Source organism: Leucoraja erinacea, chromosome 1, assembly GCF_028641065.1.
Source record: "Leucoraja erinacea ecotype New England chromosome 1, Leri_hhj_1, whole genome shotgun sequence".
Classification (NCBI taxonomy): Eukaryota; Metazoa; Chordata; class Chondrichthyes; order Rajiformes; family Rajidae; genus Leucoraja; species Leucoraja erinaceus.
This window is the reverse complement of record NC_073377.1, coordinates 161,453,780-161,474,999: the sequence shown is the minus strand read 5'-3', so window position 1 is coordinate 161,474,999 and position 21,220 is coordinate 161,453,780. Positions and strand designations below refer to the sequence as shown.

At 40.4% G+C, this 21,220-nt stretch overlaps 2 protein-coding genes across 4 annotated transcripts in view; one reads left to right on the top strand and one right to left on the bottom strand.

The window, feature by feature from the left end:
- Positions 1-21,220, top strand: part of idua (alpha-L-iduronidase) — a 137,570-nt gene that overhangs the window by 25,922 nt on the left and 90,428 nt on the right. The gene's annotated exons all lie outside the window — the stretch shown is intronic.
- The window catches only part of slc26a1 (solute carrier family 26 member 1), a 44,812-nt gene that overhangs the window by 5,555 nt on the left and 18,037 nt on the right, over positions 1-21,220 (bottom strand). For both annotated transcript variants that reach the window (XM_055646986.1, XM_055646995.1), the window contains exon 2: positions 2,279-2,961. In XM_055646986.1, coding sequence (XP_055502961.1) covers positions 2,279-2,914 — 636 coding nt within the window. In that variant the 5' untranslated portion in view covers positions 2,915-2,961. The remainder of the gene's footprint in view (positions 1-2,278; positions 2,962-21,220) is intronic.

Here is a 21,220-nt window from a genome sequence, read left to right as displayed (position 1 = left end):
GTGGTTTCCCAGCTATTGTTCTATCAGCTAATGCTACCAGCACATCTTCACAGAAACCACAAAGGGGTAGGTAAACTACAATTTCCCACATTATGTAATCATGTCCATATAAATGCTAGCAAGCTCAGAGACCAAAATGAAGACTACATTTTTCTCCTCCTTTTCCTGCACCTGAATGGGTAATTTGGATGAGTTAGTTGCTGGGATGCTACTCTGCCATTCAGTAAGATAATGGCAGATCTGTGACACAGATTCTGTGTGCCTATCTTTGATCCATTCCTTACTAATTGTTTGTAAAATGTATCAGTCTCTGATTTTAAAACCGTAACGTACCTAGCATGAATTGCTGGTTGCTGTTTACGATTTCCTAATATCACTTCAGCGAGGGACCCTCATGACCAAAAATGTCGCCTATCCCTGTTCTCCAGAGATGCTGCCTGACCCGCTAAGTTACACCAGCGCTTTATGTTTTTTTTTGTAAACCAGCATCTGCAGTTCCTTGCTTCTGTATTTTAGCAAGCATGGGCTCCAATATTTAAATAGGGAAGTCATGGCTCAGAAGCCAGAATTAGCAGAAATTGTTTCTCTCCAAATACCTTGTCAATTCTGCTCAATATCTTGAAAACTTACCTCATTATATTCTATATTCATTGGAGTGCCTACTCACTACAACACAGGAGGCCATTCAGCCTATTTGATTCATGCCAGCTCGAAAACTGCATATAGTTTTCCAGTTATGGTTTAACCAATGTTGTAACAACACTGCCTTGTTTTTATACTCTATGCCCTCAATAATAAAACCAAACATTCCGTACGTCCTCTTCACTGTCCCTTCTACTGTGCTGTCCCAACAGTAAACGCAAATTGGAGGGACAGCACCCCATATTTCACTTGAGCAGCTGACAACCCAGTGGTATGAGTAGTGATTTCTCTAACTTCAAGTAACGCTTGCATCGCCTCTTTCTCCGTTCCTCCCCCACACTAATCGTCGTACTAGTTTTACTCTCATCCTTTTGAGTTTTACTGTATAACTCATTATCATCTACCCCACAGCCAACAATGGATCATTATGGGCTCTACTTTTCCTTGATCTTTGTTGCTTTCTATATATCTTTCATTCTTTTGTTCTATTTACCTTTTATACCTCTTGTTTCGTTTTCCCCTAAGTCTCAATCTGAAGAAGGGTCTCAGCCTGTAATGTCACCTATCCTTTTCTCCAGAGATATTGCCTGACCAGCTTGGCTACCTTCAGTGATCTCTGGACTTTGGACTTGTTTCTCAAGATACTAAACAATTGAATATGAGAAAGGTTTATTAAAATAATATTTACAACCTTATAAGTTGCAAACAATTAAACTAATTAGTGGATCATGGGAGATGTTCTAAATAGACAATAGGTTCAGGAGAAGGCCATTCGGCCCTTTGAGCCAGCACCACCATTCAAGGTGATCATGGCTGATCATTCCCAACCAGTTCCTGAGTTCTCCCCATATCCCCTGACTCCACTATCTTTAAGAGCCGTATCTAGCTCTCTTGAAAGTATCCAGAGAACCTGCCTCCACCGCCCTCTGAGGCAGAGAATTCCATAGACTCACAACTCTCTGTGTGAAAAAGTGTTTCCACATCACCGTTCTAAATGGCTTATCCCTTATTCTTAACGTTGAGTGAAGTTGAATTAATTTACAGAATGCAGAGTAATTACTGAATTATTTTGTAAATTCTATTTGTAAATTGTCGAAAATGATTTAGCAGTTAGCAGAGTAGTAAATATATTAATTTAACATTAAGATCCGTTTTTATCATCTGTTCAAGCTTGATTACATCTTGTACTTTTGTACAGTTGTAAATTTGTTTTTACCTCAACAATCTCATTACCCTTCAGATTACAATTTACAAAATATGAAGGGAAATCATTGCTAGTTTGTAACTGCTCCAGTCTTAGTAGCAATGATTCTTTGTCTCTATTTCTACTCCGATCTGGTTTACAAGTGTTAACAAAATAAAACGCTTGAAATGGTGCATGTGGCCAAAATCTTTGCATACAGATTGCGGCAACTAATAAACATAATCATTTTGATTTTTGTGATTTTTCTTAAAATGGAGATGACTACATTTGCATTATTTCACACTGTCATGGAAAATTATCATGTAATTGGGGTGGATTCTGAAATTATAGTAGAGAGTGCTTCTTGAATTAGTTTTAAAATATAACGGTAAATTAAATACCAAAATTATTCACTTTTGCATTAAACACATAATCTCATAATGAAAATCTTACCTGATAAACACCGCACATGAATGTTAGGGCAGCTGAAACACTGATTGCATAGCATTTTCTGTCACATTCCATATTCAGTGATCCAGGAAAAGTGATATTCATTATCATGGATGTAGTAACATTACTGCTGGTCCAGTTATTTGCATTGTTCATTGCTGATGGCAACACTGTGAAATCTTCAACTTCATATCCAGCCAGAAGAAGTTCTCGATCGACCACCTGGCCCACCAAGAGGCATATTAAGCTGAAAATGCCCACTGAAATGTGGCGTGAGGTACCCATTAAGAAATAAATAATGCAGGAGAAGAAAAAGGATGCATACAAACTGGAGCTGGTTTCTAGACCAGCAAGCAATGCATATGCTATTGCCTGAGGAACTATAACAACAGCAACAAGCAAACCTGAAATGGTATCACCTAAAATCCATTCTTTGAACTTGTATCGTGGGAGCCAATGGAGGACAGGGAAGAAACCAATAATAAGGTTTTTAAGCTTATCCAACGAACACGAGCAATTTTCACGCAGCTTCTTTTCAATGGTTTTCTTCGTGTCAACTTCTTCTTTCACTGTCCTTTCAATACGTATTTGAGATTCCAAATGAAGTTCCATTTTGGTCATTTGTTCTTCGTTTTCCATCCTTTTCAGATGTTCCCCTAGACTATGAAAGATGGAGGTCTAGAGTTCTGCAATTGAAATGCAAAATATTTCACAGCAAGTCAAACCTTTGCTTCTGCAAAACACCAACTTTAACACACTACTTCGCTCTCATGACTTTTATAGTATGTAAATATTCTGAGTCAGCCAAGTATTCATTTATGTCTGGATCATAATTGCGGGTTACTAAGATAAACATGCAAATTTTGCAATATTTTGATAATGCTATTCATTCAATGATTTTGTCTAGGGAGAACAAGTAAAATAGAGAAGAACGTTTTGTGGGATTTAAAAACTTAATTGAACACTGCAATGAATAGAATAAATGTTTCTCCTAAATCCTGGGGCATGTGCAAAATGCTGAGCTGTAAAATAAATGTGAGAATTCAAAATTATCATGTGGATTACTCTATACTTCGAAGGCATTGGAGAATCAATAATCATTAGTGGAACTGCTTTTACTTGTTTTAAAATATCAGGTAAATGTTTGAAAAAAAAAAACAGATTTGTGCTGAACTCCACAAGAAATCTAACGTCAACGCAGTTAGTGTGATAATGGAGCAGATTTCTCCTGGAGCAGGAAGCCTCTTGATAATATGTAGGCAATTGTTTTTTGCAGAACTGCAAGGACTTACCAGGAAATTGTGGCCCAATATTTCTTCTTTAAGGAGATTTGTCCTTAATCAAGGGCGAATCTCACCCAGGTCACTCCCTCTTCTCCCCTCTCACAACAGGCAGCGTTACAGAAGTGTGAAAACGCACACCTCCAGATTCAGGGACAATTTCTTCCCAGCTGTTATCAACCTATCAACAACTAAAAGGTGGACCTGAGTTACTATGTACTTATTGGAGGCCTTTGGACTATCTTTAATCGGACTTTCCTGGACTTTATCTTGCACCAAACGTTATTCCCTTTATCATAGTCTTTAGTCTTTCCACTGACTGCTCAGCACACAACAAAAGCTTTTCACAGCATCTCAGTACTCACAACCCAACTGCATGAACACTGAATTTTCTTCAAGTACTAATCCCATTCCCCCCCCCCACCGTTTCCTTTCTTACCCCATCCTGGTATGCTCCTATTTCTTCCACACCGTCACCTTTCTCTTTTCCCATCCTTCATAAACTCATCTCCCATCCCCGTTCCCGTTTTCCATTCATCTCCCATCTTTTCCCTCCCCCTGTCCCCACTCTCCCACTGGCTTTGCATTTCACTCCTCTGAATATCTGATCCGCTGTTATCTTCTTTTCATCTCCAGCCTTTGTCACTAAAGCCCCTGTCCCACTTAGGCGATTTTTCCGGCGACTGCAAGCGACTAGGCTGTTCTCACATGTTCTCGCGGGTTGACGCCTGTTTGGTCGTGAGCAGTCTCCACAAGTCGCCTAAAGAGTCATAACGTTTTTCTGGTCGCCGCTAGATTTTGAAATGTTCAAAACCTTTCGGCCACTGTCGGCTTGACGCAGCTTGCCTTCTTCTGTCGTAGGTGCTGTCGTAGGTTGTCACCAGGATGATGCAGGTTGTCGCTAGGTGACGTTGGTTGTCGCCGGGCGCTGACTTTGGTGAATTCCATTGGCGACTACCTACGTACTGAATTGTCTTCAATTAACTTCAGTTGTCGCCGACAGGGTCATAGCTTGTCGTAGCTTGTCGCGGGTGGACGTAGGTTGACTTCCGTTGTCGTAGGTTGTCACCTGTGTGGTCGTAGGTGTGGTCGTAGGTGGACATCCTAAGTCGCGACGATTGGGTCGCCGGTTGTCGGTAGCTTGACGTCGACTAGGTGGTAGGTTGTCGTAGACATTGTCGTAGGAAGGGTCCTGTCGCTGCTTTTTCAGCGACCTACTACGGCTGTGTCAGTCGCCGAAAAAATCGCCTGTGGGACAGGCCCTATTCTCCACCTATCTGCCAATCAAACTACCTCTCAGGCTGTATCCAGCTATCACTTGCCAGGCTTTGTCCTGTCCCCATCTCTCTTTTACAGCTCTCACCCCCCCGCCCCCCATCAGTCTAAAGGGTTCTGACCCGAAACGTCGCCTGTCCACTAACTCCGCAGATGCTGCCTGACCTACTGAGTCCCTCGTGCACTTTTTGCTTTGCTCAAGATCCCAGCACCTGAAGTTTATTTGTGCCTCTATATTGGATATTAAATTAGTCGTCCACACAACATAGACTTAAGTGATGAATTGTAGGGAGAATTGGATGGGTTCAAGAAAGGAACAACATTGTCTTTAAATAAAACAAAAAGCACGGCAATTTAATTTACATTTTATATTGATTTATTTCATTCATGTCTGTGTAATTGCATTTTTCTATGTAAATTATTGGTAAAATAAATAATGAGATGTCTATGAATGTTTTGATGGAAGGATGGAAAGGCATTTGCATCGTTTGCTTTTCAGGGCTAAAATATCCCATGGTAGTGCGGTCACTATTGTGGAAACATGGCATCCAATTTGGATGTAGTATGGTTGATTGACAGCAAGATTATAAGATTAACAAAACATGAAAAATTGCCATTAAGTATGTTGGCTGGTAAATTAAATATTAATCAAACTTCCTCTGGTCATTGAAATAGTGCATTTTTATCTTTTAGGTTCCTCTGAGGGCAGATGGGCCCGATTTAACAGGCAGGAGGGACAGATTAGCACAAGACTATCACAATCTTATCACCCAGCAGCTTCTGCACATGGATAATTAAACAAGGGAATCTGGAAGCTATGGCCCAAGTTACTCTGCTTCTATTTAAACTGTGACAATAGACAATATAATTGAAATCCATGCAAATTCTACAAAGTTGGGACATTTGCCCATTACTCAACCACTAACCCCAACTGCAAGAGTCAAGGCTAATTTTATTTACTGCCAAGCAACCACTCCAGCATGGAAAACCTAATTCTGCAAATACATTTTATAGAAGTGAATTAATGTTGCGGAGTTTTTTCTTTTTATTACTTGCCTTGTGTGTCACCCATACCAATATTGCCTACCATTGATCACCCGCACACTAGTTTCACGTCCTACACACCAGGGGCAATTTATAGAAGCCAATTGACCTACAAACCTGCACAACTTTGGAAATGTAGGAGGAAACCGAAGCACCCAGAGAAAACCCATGTGGTCACAGGGAGAATGTACAAACTCCGCACAGATAGCACCCGTAGTCAGTTTCGAACCCCGGTATCTGGCGCTGCGAGCCTGCAGCTCTAACACTGCGCCACTGTGCTGTCCCTAGAGTTTAAGACAGTAGATCACACTGTGTCAACAGTGATTTGTTTACAAATTATATTTCACAAAACCAATTGAATATTGAGATATGGTAATAAATGCAGGGATTGCAATAGACTTGTCACCCATGTTCATTTTAAGAAGGTGTTTGTCAAAGTCCCAAATAAAAGGTCAGTTAACAAAATTGAAGACATTTTTTCATAATTTGGAGATAGTGAAAATGTCGGAGGATTGTGTGCTGTATGCCACAGCTGATGGGGTGAAAGGTGAGGACTGGCGGGACTCTGTTCCTCTAGCGACTGGGTGGAGGGGGAGCTAGAGCGCAGCTACAGGATAACAAGGAGACATATGTGAGGGCCTCATCTATGAGAGAGGAGGGTGCCCCGCTCCCTGCCATGGATGCCCTCCACCGAAAACGGTGTCTGAGACGGGCCGGGAAAATCATCAAGGACCCCTCTCACCCTAACCATGGACTGTTTGCCCTCCTCCCATCAGGGAGGCGGTACAGGAGCCTCAGGTCTCGCACAAGCAGGCAGAGGAACAGCTTTTTCAACAACACCATACTGCTGCTCTGAGTCCTGACGCTAGCCAACCTTAGACTCTCCCACATGTATACAGTTATCTGCCTATGTATGTATCAGTTTTACTTCATCCACAATCCACACATTGTTAACCAGTATTTTTTTAAACTTTTATTGTATGCCAACTTTGTATTTTTATTTTTACTTCTACTATCTTGCACTATGACTATGACCAGACACTAAACTGCATTTTGTTGTACCTATACTTGTATTTGTGCAATGACAATAAAGTTGAATTGAATGGAACTGAATTGAACCTCCATGGCCGATAATCCTCAACACCCCCCCCCCCCCCCCCCCCCCCCCCCCCCCCCAGGACCTCGCCTAAACCTCCTCCCTCCATTCTCCTGCCCCCCCTCTGACCCCAACCCCACCCTTGTCATGTTTTCACCATCACCCTTGACCTCCCCTTTTCCGATACAGAACAAAATTCCTATGCTGCCATTTCTGGCCTAGACCTCCTCTGTCAGAGTGAGGCCACATGCAAATTGGAGGAACAGCACCTCATATTTCACTTTGGCAACTTTGGCAGTTTACAACCCAGCGGTATAAATGTTGATTTCTCTCATTTTAAGTAACTCTTGCATTCCCTCTCTCTCCGCCCCTCCTCCACCCTAGTCATTCTGCCAGTTCCACTGTTCGCATCCATATATCTCTTCATTATTACATTCACAGCCAACAATGGACCATTGTGGGCTCCACATTTCCTTGGTCATTGGTTCCGCCTCTGATTTGTTCTGTACCTTTTCATACCTCTAGTTTCCCCCTGTCCTGACCAAATGAGCTTTTCCATTTTTTTTAGGCTAGCATCCAGGAGGGACCTTAACTTTAGTTGTTAACTCGTTAATTCGGCTATAGATTGATCAAAGCCCACAAACTGTGAGACGGTGATCCTTACGTCAGTGGCGGGGAACCTATTGGGAGATGATTATTCAGGGTAGGATTACTTACATTTGGAAGAGGATGGACTAATTAGGGACAGACAGCATGTAGCAGGCCTTGTTTTTCTAACTTGTTTGTGTATTTGAGAAGGTGCTAAAGGTGATCAATGATGGTAGGGCAGTGGATGTTGTCTATATTGATTTGAAAAAGTTCATCTTTGTAGGCTGATCCAGAAGATTAAGATGCATGGAATCCATGGAAGCTGGGCAATTTAGATTCAGAACTGGTTTATTCATAGAGTAAATGTTGTGGTGGAAGGGTGTTATTCTGGCTTGAGGTCAGTGACCAATGGAGTCCTGCAGTGATCTAAACTGGGATCTTTATTGTTTGTGAAGCATATCAATGACTTGAATGTAAATGTAGATGGGTAGGTCAGTAATTTAGCTGATGACACCAATATTGGTGGAGTTGCAGACAGTGAGGAAGGCTGTCAAAGTAATCAGCAGGTTATAGATCAACTACAGAAATGGGCAGAAAAAGTTTAGATTTAGAGGCAAGCGTGTGGTGTTACACTCTGGGAGGTTGAATGAAAGGGGAAAGTATGCAGTTAATGGCAAGAATCTTGGGGTCCAAGTCACAATTCCCTGAAAGTGGCCACACACTAAGATATGTGTGTAAAGAAGGCATATGGTATGCTTGCCTTGATCTGTAGGGGCACTGAGCAGTGTTGCGGGGTATTCAAGAAAACCTGGTGAGAGCAATCTCACCTGAATGGCGAATGGTCTGAATGGTGTCAGGTTAGGAAAAGGGGAAGTATAACGAGACCTGGGTGTCCTTGTACATCAGCCACTGAAAGTAAGCATGCAGGTACAGCAGGCAGTGAAGAAAGCTAATGGCATGTTGGCCTTCATAACGAGAGGAGGTGAGTATAGGAGCAAAGATGTCCGTCTGCAGTTGTACTGAGACTGCACCTGAAGTATTGTGTGCAGTTTTGGTCTCCTAATTTGAGGAAGGACATTCATGCTATTGACGGAGTGCAGCGTAGGTTCACAAGGTTAATTCCTGGGATGGCGGGACTGTCACATGATGAAAGAATGGAGCGACTGGGCTTGTATTCACTCAAAAGAGAGTTAGGGCTCTTAGGGCTAGCGGAATCAAGGGATATGGGGAGAAGGCAAGAACGGGGTACTGATTGTGGATGATCAGCCATGATCACATTGAATGGCAGTGCTGGCTCAAAAGGCCGAAGGGCCTACTCCTGTACCTATTGGCTATGTATCTTTGTATATGTGAGAGATTCTTTAATTGTATTGGCAGTTCTGTGCTTTTAAAAGTATAATTTTATCCATTTTAGGAGGACAGGTTTCTATTTATATATCAAAGCAATCAAAACAACAATAGCTAACGGGGGTAGCAGATGGAAATGCAAAGTATTTACTTGATGAAAGATTGATTGATATTGATACTGGAATGCTATCTGGATTAGCGGGTATTAGCTACAAAGAGAGATTCGACAAACGTGGGGTGTCAAAGGTTGAAGGGAGACCTTTCAAGTTGGCTGGGTTAGTTTAGGAAAGTATTGCTAAGGTTACGTCCACCATGATCTTACTGAATAACATAGCAGGCGCAAGAAGCTGAATAAGCCATTCTGCCTCTGAATATAATAATAATAATAATAATAATAATAAACTTTATTACAGACTCAAGGTCCAGACAAGGGGCAACATTACATTAAAAATGCATTGCATATTAAATACATATAAAATCATGGTATATCACATAAAAACATCATAATTTATATTTTTTTTAAACCCCACAATACTTAAGTTAAAAATCCAGATTAAAAGATGATCAATGTCCTACAACGAAACAACGATACCAGTGTCTCCACAGCTGGGATTCGTAGCGTGTAGTGCTAACCCTTATGTTTGTCAAGGCCACAATAAGCACATTTTTAGAGTCATTTATCCTGTAAATGAATTTATACATGTGGTGTCTTAGGATAGCTTCTAAAGTACTGACTCCTGCAGCCACAAACATATTACTGGCACTACACCATCTAGGTTGCCTTAGCAGGGTTCTCATGGCATCGTTATATGCCACCTTTAGTCTCTGCATATTTGTCTTTAAATAGTTCGACCACAGGTGCGCAGTGTAGAGTGGTGTGCAGTATGCTCTAAATAGCGACATCTTCACCACACCTGCACAAGCACCAAATTTACGCAAGAGGATATTCGCCTGTGCATACAGCATGCGTCGTTGCCTATAAATATCCTCATCATCTGTCATTGGTTCGGTAATAATATGCCCTAGATATTTTATCTTATTACAGACACTAAGATTGTTGTCAGACCATTTAAAATCAGGATATTTTCGGCATTTATCCTCTTTGGTTCTACAGACCATAACAGCACTATAATGTCCTCATCAGTTAAAAACAAAAATAAGGTCGAAATTTTGCAATGGATTTGGGGATGATTAGTGTGGATGCGTTTATAATGCTATCTCCCAGGTTTTCAAAAAATGATGGATATTTTTTAGATTAATTTAGATATGTTCTGCTTCCTAAATGAGCATGTATAGCAGTGAAATGCTAAATATTTATTTTTGATAAATGTAATTAGTTTAGTCGAGCTTCTGCAAATGTAACCTTTTAGTGGTGACACATTACCACGTGACTTGGGTAAAATTTTTCCATTTCCAGGCATTATTATTTGTTTAGAATAAAATATCTCTGACTTTTATTTTTTCTCATTTTGCTTGTAATCTTTTCAATGTTAATCATTTCTGTAATGTATGCATTACGGAGGGAAAAGCCATTATGTTTCATTTAAACAAATAAAAGTATTATATGAATATTACGTCTTATGAAACATTTACCAAACATTTTCCACTGAAGCATTATTTTCCAAATTGAATGAAACTCGTCTTACACTATTAGAGACACAAGATCAGAACTAGGGGCCACAGTTTAAGGATAAGAGGGAAGTCTTTTGGGACCGAGATGAGAAAATCATTTTTTACACAGAGAGTGGTGAATCTGTGGAATTCTCTGCCACAGAAGGTAGTTGAGGCCAGTTCATTGGCTATATTTAAGAGGGAGTTAGATGTGACCCTTGTGGCTAAAGGGATCAGGGGTACTGGAGAGAAGGCAGGGATGGGATACTGAGTTGGATGATCAGCCATGATCATATCGAATGGCGGTGCAGGCTCGAAGGGCCGAATGGCCTACTCCTGCACCTATTTTCTATGTTTCTATGTTTTCTATCAGGGGGTATCAAAATCTCCAAACAATATTTAATAAAATAAATAAGTAGATCAAGAATATAGGAAAGTACAGCACATGAACAGGCCCTTCAGTCCACATGTCAGTGCCGAATATGATGCCAAGACTAACTCTTACTCAGGTAGACACAAAATGCTGGAGTAACTCAGCGGGACAGGCAGCATTTGAAGAAGGTCTCGAACCGAAACGTCACCCATTCCTTCTCTCCTGAAATGCTGCCTGTCCCGTTGAGTTACTCCACCATTTTGTGTCTATCTTCAGATAACATTAATTGTTGTCCATTATAAACCATGTTTGTGGCTTCTAAAAATCTATATTACTAAATCTCTTATCTTGACCGCTTTTGGCCCACTGTGCTGCGATTTCTGACAGAACATCGCCACCTACGACCGTCATTTTTGGCCACCTCGCTCAGAGCCCCTCTCCGCCTTACGGGTGCGGAGGATATTATCCATCGATGAAAAATCAGAGAGATATTAATGTTTTTTAAAAATACACTATTCCCTCTGCTGCCCCTGCTGGAGGGAGGGGGAGGGACTATAAAACCAGGAAGTGGTGTGCCTCACTTAGTCTCTGCAAGATGGATGAAACCAAGGGTCATGACTCTCTGAGCTCTGAATAACACTGACCAAATGTCAATACAACTGTGAGTACCCTTAATGTGGTTTGAAAATGAAAATATGGTTTGTTTCAAGTAAAAAGGCACTGCCTGCAAATAGTTGTTTGGGTGCTTTGGCTTGAAGTTGAAAGGCACTGATTACTGCAAATGGTGGCTTGGGAGCTTTGGCTTGAAGTTGATAGGCACTACTTACTGCAAATGGTGGCTTGGGTGCTTTGGCTTGAGATTGAAAGGCACTACTTACTGCAAATGGTGGCTTGAAGTTGAAAGTCACTACTTACTGCAAATGGCGGCTTGGGTGTTTTGGCTTGAAGTTAAAAGGCACTACTGCAAATGCACTTACTTCCTATTTGCACTGTATATTGATTTAAGATAAAATGCTACCACTTACGGCTGATTTTTGGCCATCTTACTCAGTCCCCCCTCCGTTGAGCAGGTGCAGAGAATTCTTCCCATCAATGAAAAATAAAAGCGTTATTAGTGTTTAAAAAATGTTGAGAATCTCTCTCCTGTCAATCACGGCCTGAAAGCCACACCTTTTCTGGTGGGAGGGGGAGGGGTTATAAAACCCGGAAGTTAAGGTGCGGCTCAGTCTGAGGGGGAGGAAGAGGTCACGACTTTGTCTGAGCTGTGAATCAACTGAACGCACTGAATGTCTACTGAACTGTGAGTTTGATGTTTTGTGTGGTTTTATGGTGGTTTCACCCTGCATGAAATGGTATGAAGCTGCATTTGAATTTGGTGGCCTTCGACCCTGCTTGAAGTGGAATGAAACTGCTTGAAGTGGTATGAAACTGCACTTGAATTTGGTGGCCTTGCATCCAGCTTGAAGTGGTATGAAACTGCACTTGAATTCGGTGGCCTTGCACCCTGCTCATAGTGGTAAGAAACTGCACTTGGATTTGGTGGTCTTGCACCCTGCTTGAAATGGTAGGAACACGGATTTGAATTTGGTGGCCTTGCACCCTGCTTGAAATGGCATTTCAAGGAATAGTCATGAGTCAACTGCCAGCCCACCAGCCGTGAGTTAGCTGCCAGCAGATCAGGCTTGAGGGACTGAGCTGCCACCCCAAGAACCCACACCAGCACTCCAGAAAGCACCCCCACTGGCCACCAATATTGGAATTGATGGAGAGGTGGAATATTGCGTCAGGGGACCAGCCCTCCCGTGTGAACATGGGACCCAATGGGTCCCACTTAGTCTAGTTTTAACTAATTCCTTAGAGGATAATCTTTACACATAGTTACCCTGTCATGAATAACAAGCTTACTAGCAAGTATCAACTTAATGTTAATGATCATGTTCAATCACTGTTATGTGACATTCAGCATTAATACATTAATTGAACCCGCTATCAACAGCCTGAAAGCCACCTTTGATCCATAACTTAATCAGACCAGCCACATAAATATAGTGTTTACAAGAGGAAGCTCATAAAGTTTATTGAGTTATATGGTTTAAGAAAGAACTGCAGATGCTGGCAAAATAGAAAGTAGACAAAAATGCTGGAGAAACTCAACGGGTGAGGCTGCCTCTATGGAGCAAAGGAATAGGTGATGTTTCGGGTTGAGTTTGAAGAAAGGTCTTGACCCGAAACATCACCTATTCCTTCGCTCCATATATGCTGCCTCACCCACTGAGTTTCTCCAGCATTTTTGTCTACCTTTCAGTTATATGGCATCATAACAGGTCCTTTGGCCCACTGAGTCTACACCAGCCATCAATTGTTTATTTACTCTAATCCTACATTTATCCATTTTACTCTCTGCACATTCCCCTCAAGTCCTCGCAGAATCTATAACACAACCCACACACTAGGGGCATTTTACCATTGCCAACTGATCAACCAATTAGTACGTCTTTGGAATGTGAGATGAAACCGGAGCTCCTTCTATGGAAAGTGTATCCTTTTCATTGGTAAAAAAGATCAAAACGTCCGGGTGCAGTCTCACCAAGGCCCTGTATAATTACAGTAAGATATATTTACTCCTATGCTCAAAACCTAATGAAATAAAGGTCAACGCACTTTTAGCCTTCTTAATTGTGGCAGGTTGGCTTTTGGTGGTGACTTTTGTACAGGGACATCTTAAATTCCTTTGAACATTAACATTACAATATTTTTTCACAATTAAAAAAAATTGTTTTGAGCAACAAAAGTAGATATCATCATTTTGTTCCATAGGTTTATGTCCTCATTTCATTCTACTGATTTTTTTTTTTTTTTTTTTTTTGCGAAGTATGAGGTTTTTCATAATGAAAGTTAAAGCATGTTCATAAGAAGCTGGGCTAAGCACATCCAAATGTAATTCATTTGGGGAAGGTTATTTTGTTCAACTGGCATTTACTGTGTTTTTTTCTCTTCCCTGCATAACCATCAGGCCCAAGTTATTTAACCTCATTTTCTGGAGGATAACTACTAATGAGTTTAGTTTAGAGATAGTTTAGAGATACAGAACAGGCCTTCAGCCCACCGAGTCTGCGCTGACCAGTGATTCCCATACACACTAGCACTATCCTATACACCAGGGATAGTTTACAATCTTTACCGAAGCCAATTGTGGGTGGAAACCGAAGCACCTGGCGAAAACCTGTACCTTAATTGGTATACGTGACAATGAACAGACCTTTGAAACCCAAGCGCTCACAGGGAGAACGTACAAACTCTGTACAGACAGCACTCGTAATCAGGATAGTACCCAGGTCTCTAGTGCTGTAAGACTGCCACCGTGCCGCCCCATAATGATGATAAATTAATGGGACAGGACATAATGAAAGGAACTTATTTAAAATATTTCCCTTTCCTATATATACCTGAAATGCTTCCTTTGCGTTTGAAAAATCTACCAATTTTTTCCTCCCTGTTCTTCTTTCACCAAACATGAGCCTCGTTGCTCCTCTACGCTTCTGGTCAGGCATGATACTATCTCGTCTACTGACCAAAACCGCAGATAGGGCTCCACATATGAGATCAGAGAATGATGGAAATACTCAAGAGGATCGGGAAGAATTGATGGAGAGAGAAAGAGTTAAAAATTCATGTCAGACCATTCAGCAAACTGAGGAAGGATAACTTTGGACTGATGAAAACTTACTGATTTGAAACATTAACATTATTATGCCTGACCTGCTGAATATTTTGAGCACTCACTGTGTTTATTTTATATTTCCCTGTATCTACAGTTTATTTGACTTTGACTCGTATCTTTACAAGTCACCTGATCAAGCAACCTATCCTAAAAATCCATCCCAGTCCAAGTACCATCAAGTTATTTTTCAATTGAGTTCAATGCTACTAGCTAGGATCAATTTTTAGGCATTACACCCATGACATTTACTATACATTGCCCTCCATAATGTTTGGGTCAAAGACTCATAATTTATTTATTTGCCTCTGTACTCCACAATATGAGATTTGTAATAGAAAAAAAATCACATGTGGTTGAAGTGCACATTGTCAGATTTTATTAAAGGGTATTTTTATACATTTTGGTTTCACCATGTAGAAATTACAACTGTGTTTATACATAGTCCCCCCATTTCAGGGCACCATAATGTTTGGGACACATGGCTTCACAGGTGTTTGTAATTGCTCAGGTGTGTTTAATTGCCTCCTGAATGCAGGTATAAGAGAGCTCTCAGCACCTAGTCTTTCCTCCAGTCTTTCCATCACATTTGGAAACCTTTATTGCTGTTTATCAACATGAGGACCAAAGTTGTGCCAATGAAAGTCAAAGAAGCCATTATGGGAGTGGGAAACAAGAATACAACTGTTAGAGACATCAGCCAAACCTTAGGCTTACCAAAATCAACTGTTTGGAACATCATTAAGAAGAAAGAGAGCACTGGTAAGCTTACTAATCGTAAAGGGACTGGCAGGCCAAGGAAGACCTCCACAGCTGATGACAGAAGAATTCTCTCTATAATAAAGAAAAATCCTCAAACATCTGTCCGACAGATCAGAAACACTCTTCAGGAGTCGGGTGTGGGTTTGTCAATGACCACTGTCCGCAGAAGACTTCATGAACAGAAATACAGAGGCTACACTGCAAGATGCAAACCACTGGCTAACCGCAAAAATAGGATGGCCAGGTTACAGTTTGCAACCATAGTTCTGGAAAAGAGCAACCACAGTTCTGGAAAAAGGTCTTGTGGACAGATGATACGAAGATTAACTTATATCAGAGTGATGGCAAGAGCAAAGTAAGGAGGAGAGAAGGAACTGCTCAAGATCCAAAGCATACCACCTCATCTGTGAAACACGGTGGTGGGGGTGTTATGGCGTGGGCATGTATGGCTGCTGAAGATACTGGCTCACTTATCTTCATTGATGATACAACTGCTGATGGTAGTAGCATAATGAATTCTGAAGTGTATGGACACATCCTATCTGCTCAAGTTCAAACAAATGCCTCAAAACTCATTGGCCGGCGGTTCATTCAACAGCAAGTCAATGATCCCAAACATACTGCTAAAGCAACAAAGGAGTTTTTCAAAGCTAAAAAATGGTCAATTCGTGAGTGGCCAAGTCAATCACCCAATCTGAACCCAATTGAGCGTGCCTTTTATATGCTGAAGAGAAAACTGAAGGAGACTAGCCTCCGAAAGAAGCATAAGTTAAAGATGGCTGCAATACAGGCCTGGCAGAGCATCACCAAAGAAGACACCCAGCAACTAGTGATGTCCATGAATCACAGACTTCAAGCAGTCATTGCATGCATTGGGTATGCAACAAAACACTAAACATGACTACTTTCATTTACATGACATTGCTGTGTCCCAAACATTATGGTGCCCTGAAATGGGGGGACTATGTATAAACACAGCTGTAATTTCTACATGGTGAAATCAAAATGTATAAAAATGGCCTTTATTAAAATCTCACAACATGACAGCACTTTAAGAACATGTAATTTTTTTTTCTATTACAAATCTCAAAATATGGAGTACAGAGGCAAATAAATAAATGATGGGTCTTTGTCCCAAACATCATGGAGCGAACTGTATCATGTACATTCATTTTATTTATTTCCATCTTACACCATTTTGGATGGTGAATAATAAATCACCAAAAACTACTCGATCAATTAAAGACGAAGATAGGCACAAAATGTTAGAGTAACGCAGTGGGACAGGCAGCATCGCTGGATAGAAGGAATGGGTGATGTTTCGGGTTGAGACCCTTCTTTAGATTTAAACTTGTCCTGACAAAACCTACCATTTCCATTGCACAAACATGATTCTTACTGCAATGTCAAAATACAATACCTACTGTAGCATTGATCAACACTAGTTGTAAGATATGCCATTAAATCTGCAGCTGAAATTGTCCACACTCTCATGTCCAGACTTGGTTATTCATGCCAACCTATTTCACTTTGCTCTCAGCAAATTGCAAACTTCAAGTCATCTAAAACTATACCCATGTTCTAGCATCCACTAAATTCCATTCATTCATTACCCTTTATTGCTGACTCCTACCGAAGCAAAATCTTGATTGAATAATTTTCTTATTTTAACTGCTCTCTGGACTTGTATCTCCTTATCTCCAATATATTCCAGCTCTGTAAAACTCTTCCAGACCTGCTGTCTTAATTATCCCCAAATTCAATGGTATCACCATTTCAACCAACAGAGCAGTAGCTGTAGAATGCCTTCTCTAAATGTCTTCTCCTCGTTACTCTCTTTACTTAGTTTATTCTAATTTACTTAGAATAACTGATAGTTAATTGTATATTTTGTTTTGTCGTTGTTGCATTCAATGTCCCTGTATAGCTAAAGCAAGTTCAAAATCCATTGTTCCAGTTCATATTCGGTGCATATGACAAATAAACATTTTTTACTCTTGTACGAGACTCCTAAAATAAAACTTATCTCTCAAATCCACCATTTGATTAGCTGGTCTAACACTTTGTTTTTATGACAGCATTACTTTTTGTTTGATAATACTCTTTTGAAGTATGTCACAATCATTTGTTGTGCTGAAATTATGATACAAGTGAATGTTGTTTGCAGTTCTATAATGTTATGTTCCATCAGATTCAGCATTATGCCCCTGTCCCACTTAGGAAACCTGAACGGAAACCTCTGGAGACTTTGCGCCCCACCCAAGGTTTCTGTGCGGTTCCCGGAGGTTTTTGTCAGTCTCCCTACCTGCTTCCACTACCTGCAACCACCAGCAACCACCTGCATCCTCCGGGAGCCGCACGGAAACCTTGGGTGGGGCGCAAAGTCTCCAGAGGTTTCCGTTCAGGTTTCCTAAGTGGGACAGGGGCATTACTTTCTTCCTTGCAAGACTGTAAACCTATTGGTCATGAAAATTATCTGGAACTCTTTTTCCTTTACTCTGTCACTTTACCAAAGTAACTGAAGGGATCCTTAATATCTATGTTATTCTATCATTTTGCAATTTGCTTGGAAATTTGATCCCCTCCAAATACTGTACATATCGCCTATGTTTTAGACTCAAACAGAATAAATGTTCTACTGTTTCTCAGATAGAACCACATAGATTCAGCCCTTGATCCCTCAACCACATGAAGTACCCCATAACAGTGCCTTCCACCCTTATCTCCCCTTCCCAAACTTCCCTGCAAACATCATATTGTTCCCAATTCTCCCCTCATACAAATCAGGTCTCAATTACTTTGACAATGCCTAAGGTCCATGTAGAAAATGGTGTCCACAGCACATCAACATTCTGAACTACGCCAAATGCATTTATGCACCTGTATAAACGACTTCCATTTTAACAGTAAATTGGCACAGAAACAGATAAGCAGCCAATGAGGTCAAGGTACAGATAATTGTGAAATTGGCAACATTACACATGCTATATCTAAACTTTCACAGCCATTGCAACAAGATAGAATTATTGGCACAGATAGAGGAAATGATTGCCATTGTAGAAATGTAATTGCAGGGCAAACAAAGTTGGGAGTTCAATGTTCCAAGATTTTTGACAATTAGAAAGGTAAAAGAAGGTGGAAATATGCCATCGATGGATGTGATTAGTACAGTGGTGATAAATGGACTTGGCCTGGCAGATCATGATGTAAAAGTAGAATACGTTTTTGCCAAATTTAACAAGAAAAATAAAAGGCATAAAATATCAGTAAAAATGATATTTTGGCATGGCAAGTCAGCAAATGAGTTGAATGTAACATGGGGATTCATGGGAACATTAATCTACAATTAGACTGGACAGCCAAATCGATGATAATAAGATGGTGGATGAATCTGGAATTAATGCTTCGTGATTTTCCTGGTCAATGACAAAACAATCTATTTTAGATCCTGTGTTGTGCAATGAGGCTTTTCAATAATCTTACTTACAAGCCCTAATCTGAATATTACAAGACAGTGTTTTTAGTGTTTGAAGGTGGCACAATTCAATTCAAAACTAGGGGTCGAAGCGAAGGAAACTACTGAGGTATGAGGGGAGAGTTGGCAGTGATACATTAACATACATTGAAAGGTCAGTAAAGAAAAAATGCCTAATCCAGCGATGAGATCGCTGTCAAAAATAGCAGTTAGCCTAAGGTTGGAATCATGTTATACCTCAACATAGAAGGATTAAAATGTTAATGAAGACTGAGATAGACTATGAGAGTATTTAAGAAGGAACTGCAGATGCTGGAAAATCGAAGGTACACAAAAATGCTGGAGAAACTCAGCGGGTGCAGCAGCATCTATGGAGCGAAGGAAATAGGCAAAGTTTTGGCCCGAAACTTTGCCTATTTCCTTCGCTCCATAGATGCTGCTGCACCCACTGAGTTTCTCCAGCATTTTTGTGTACCTTAGACTATGAGAGTAAACTGGCAAGAAACATAAACACACTTTAGGACTGTGCGGAGTTTGCATGATCACCCGGTGACTGCATGGCAGAAGCTTGATAATCCAGCAAAACTAGATGGGATCGTGAACAACGAGGACATATTCTTATTGTACTTTTGTGTGTGTTTTTGGTAAGTTCAAATCTACTAGTTTAATGGCCTAAAACATTTACACCAGATTGGTGAGGCATGACATTTTTTGAGAATCATATTACTACCTCAAACTTGACCTCAAATGCAGTGATGTCGAACTTTGTAGATTATTAATTTGCAGATGCAAGATTTACTGCCTTTCCTTTTCAGTTACTCATATCTTTGTAATCTTATTTTCTCCTATTTCTCCTTGGATCGTGTAAAATGTTCAACTATTTCTCAGGGACTAAGGTGGGAAACATTCTAACATTCTAATGTTATGACATTGTAAGTCCATCAAAATCCGGTTAGAAATATATTATATCGCAACATTATTCAATTTTCCCTTCATTTTTATAATTATAAGAATGTCACCTTTTACTAGTTCCATTGTCACAATTAACTTTTTTCAAATTGTTACAGTTCTATACGCCATGTTGAAAGAGCCAAAACACAAATTGATTTCCTGAATAAATGCAAACCTGTCGAGTTGCATTTAACTTTCATTGCCCAGCAGAAATTGGGGTGGGGGACTGGACTATGTTGTAATTGCTGTAATTTCTACATGGTGAAACCAAAATGTATAAAAATCCCCTTTATTAAAATCTGACAGTGTGCACTTTAACCACGTGATTTTTTTCTATCACAAATCTCAAATTGTGGAGTCCAGAGGCAAATAAATAAATGATGGGTCTCTGTCCCAAACATTATGGAGGGCACTGTATATAGGTTAATCACTAATGGCAAGTGACATTAACAGGTTAATCACTAATGGGAAGTAACAACAGTAGGTTAATCACTCACATACAACTTGTCTGAATGTGAAGTTGTAGGTGATGTCAGCAATTAGGCAAAAACAACCACCTCTCTGAATGCAAAGCATTGCTCAATATGTACATTATGTAGATTTGGAAACAGTTGAAGTACAAAATGTGTGACCATAGATACATAAAAGTGTTATTAAATAGTAGAGGTGAATAGGGTACGCATTAGATTTTATGGAATCATTGTTATTTATGTAGGTTCAGGGCTTTGGCAGGTGACAGTCCAAATTATCTATACATTGTATGATAGCTGCACTTAAAAGCACTAACAATGAGTGATGTGTAAACATTTCTCAAGGATTAAAAACTGATGAAAGCTATATCTCACTTTTAATTCTGAAGGGAGTGTAATAGTGAACAGAGCTCAGAATGCTTTTCTTGTTAAACGTTGGGATACCTCTAGCATTTTGGGACATAGAAAATTCATCCACGGGTTTCCTGCCGTTTTAGTTTTGAGTCCAGAATGATACTGGTGTGACACGCACACATATTCGTATTGTTTATGCATTATTGGAATTATGTGCAATAAATCAATCATGATCCTGATCCATGCGTGGTTGATCTGGTGCTAGTGTCATTGTTTTGGTCTTCAGTGCTCCAGTTAATATTTTCCAAGTACATTCACAACATCAGGCTTTAGGTAGCAGGGATACTGGCCCACATCAGTCGCAACTCCACATTTTCTCCCCCACCCATCCACCCTCCTCAAACCAGCCACATGGAGATTAGTTGTTGATTGGTTTCTACTGACTGTTGCTTGAATTCTGCATAGTCCTGATGCATCCATCTTGATAATTGATTTTTTTAAATGGTTATTGCTGGGCGAGCTATGGATAGGCTGCGTCAAGGCATTGGCAGTAACACAGTTACCTTGGTGTGCTGCATGATTTATATGACTCTCAAGAGGT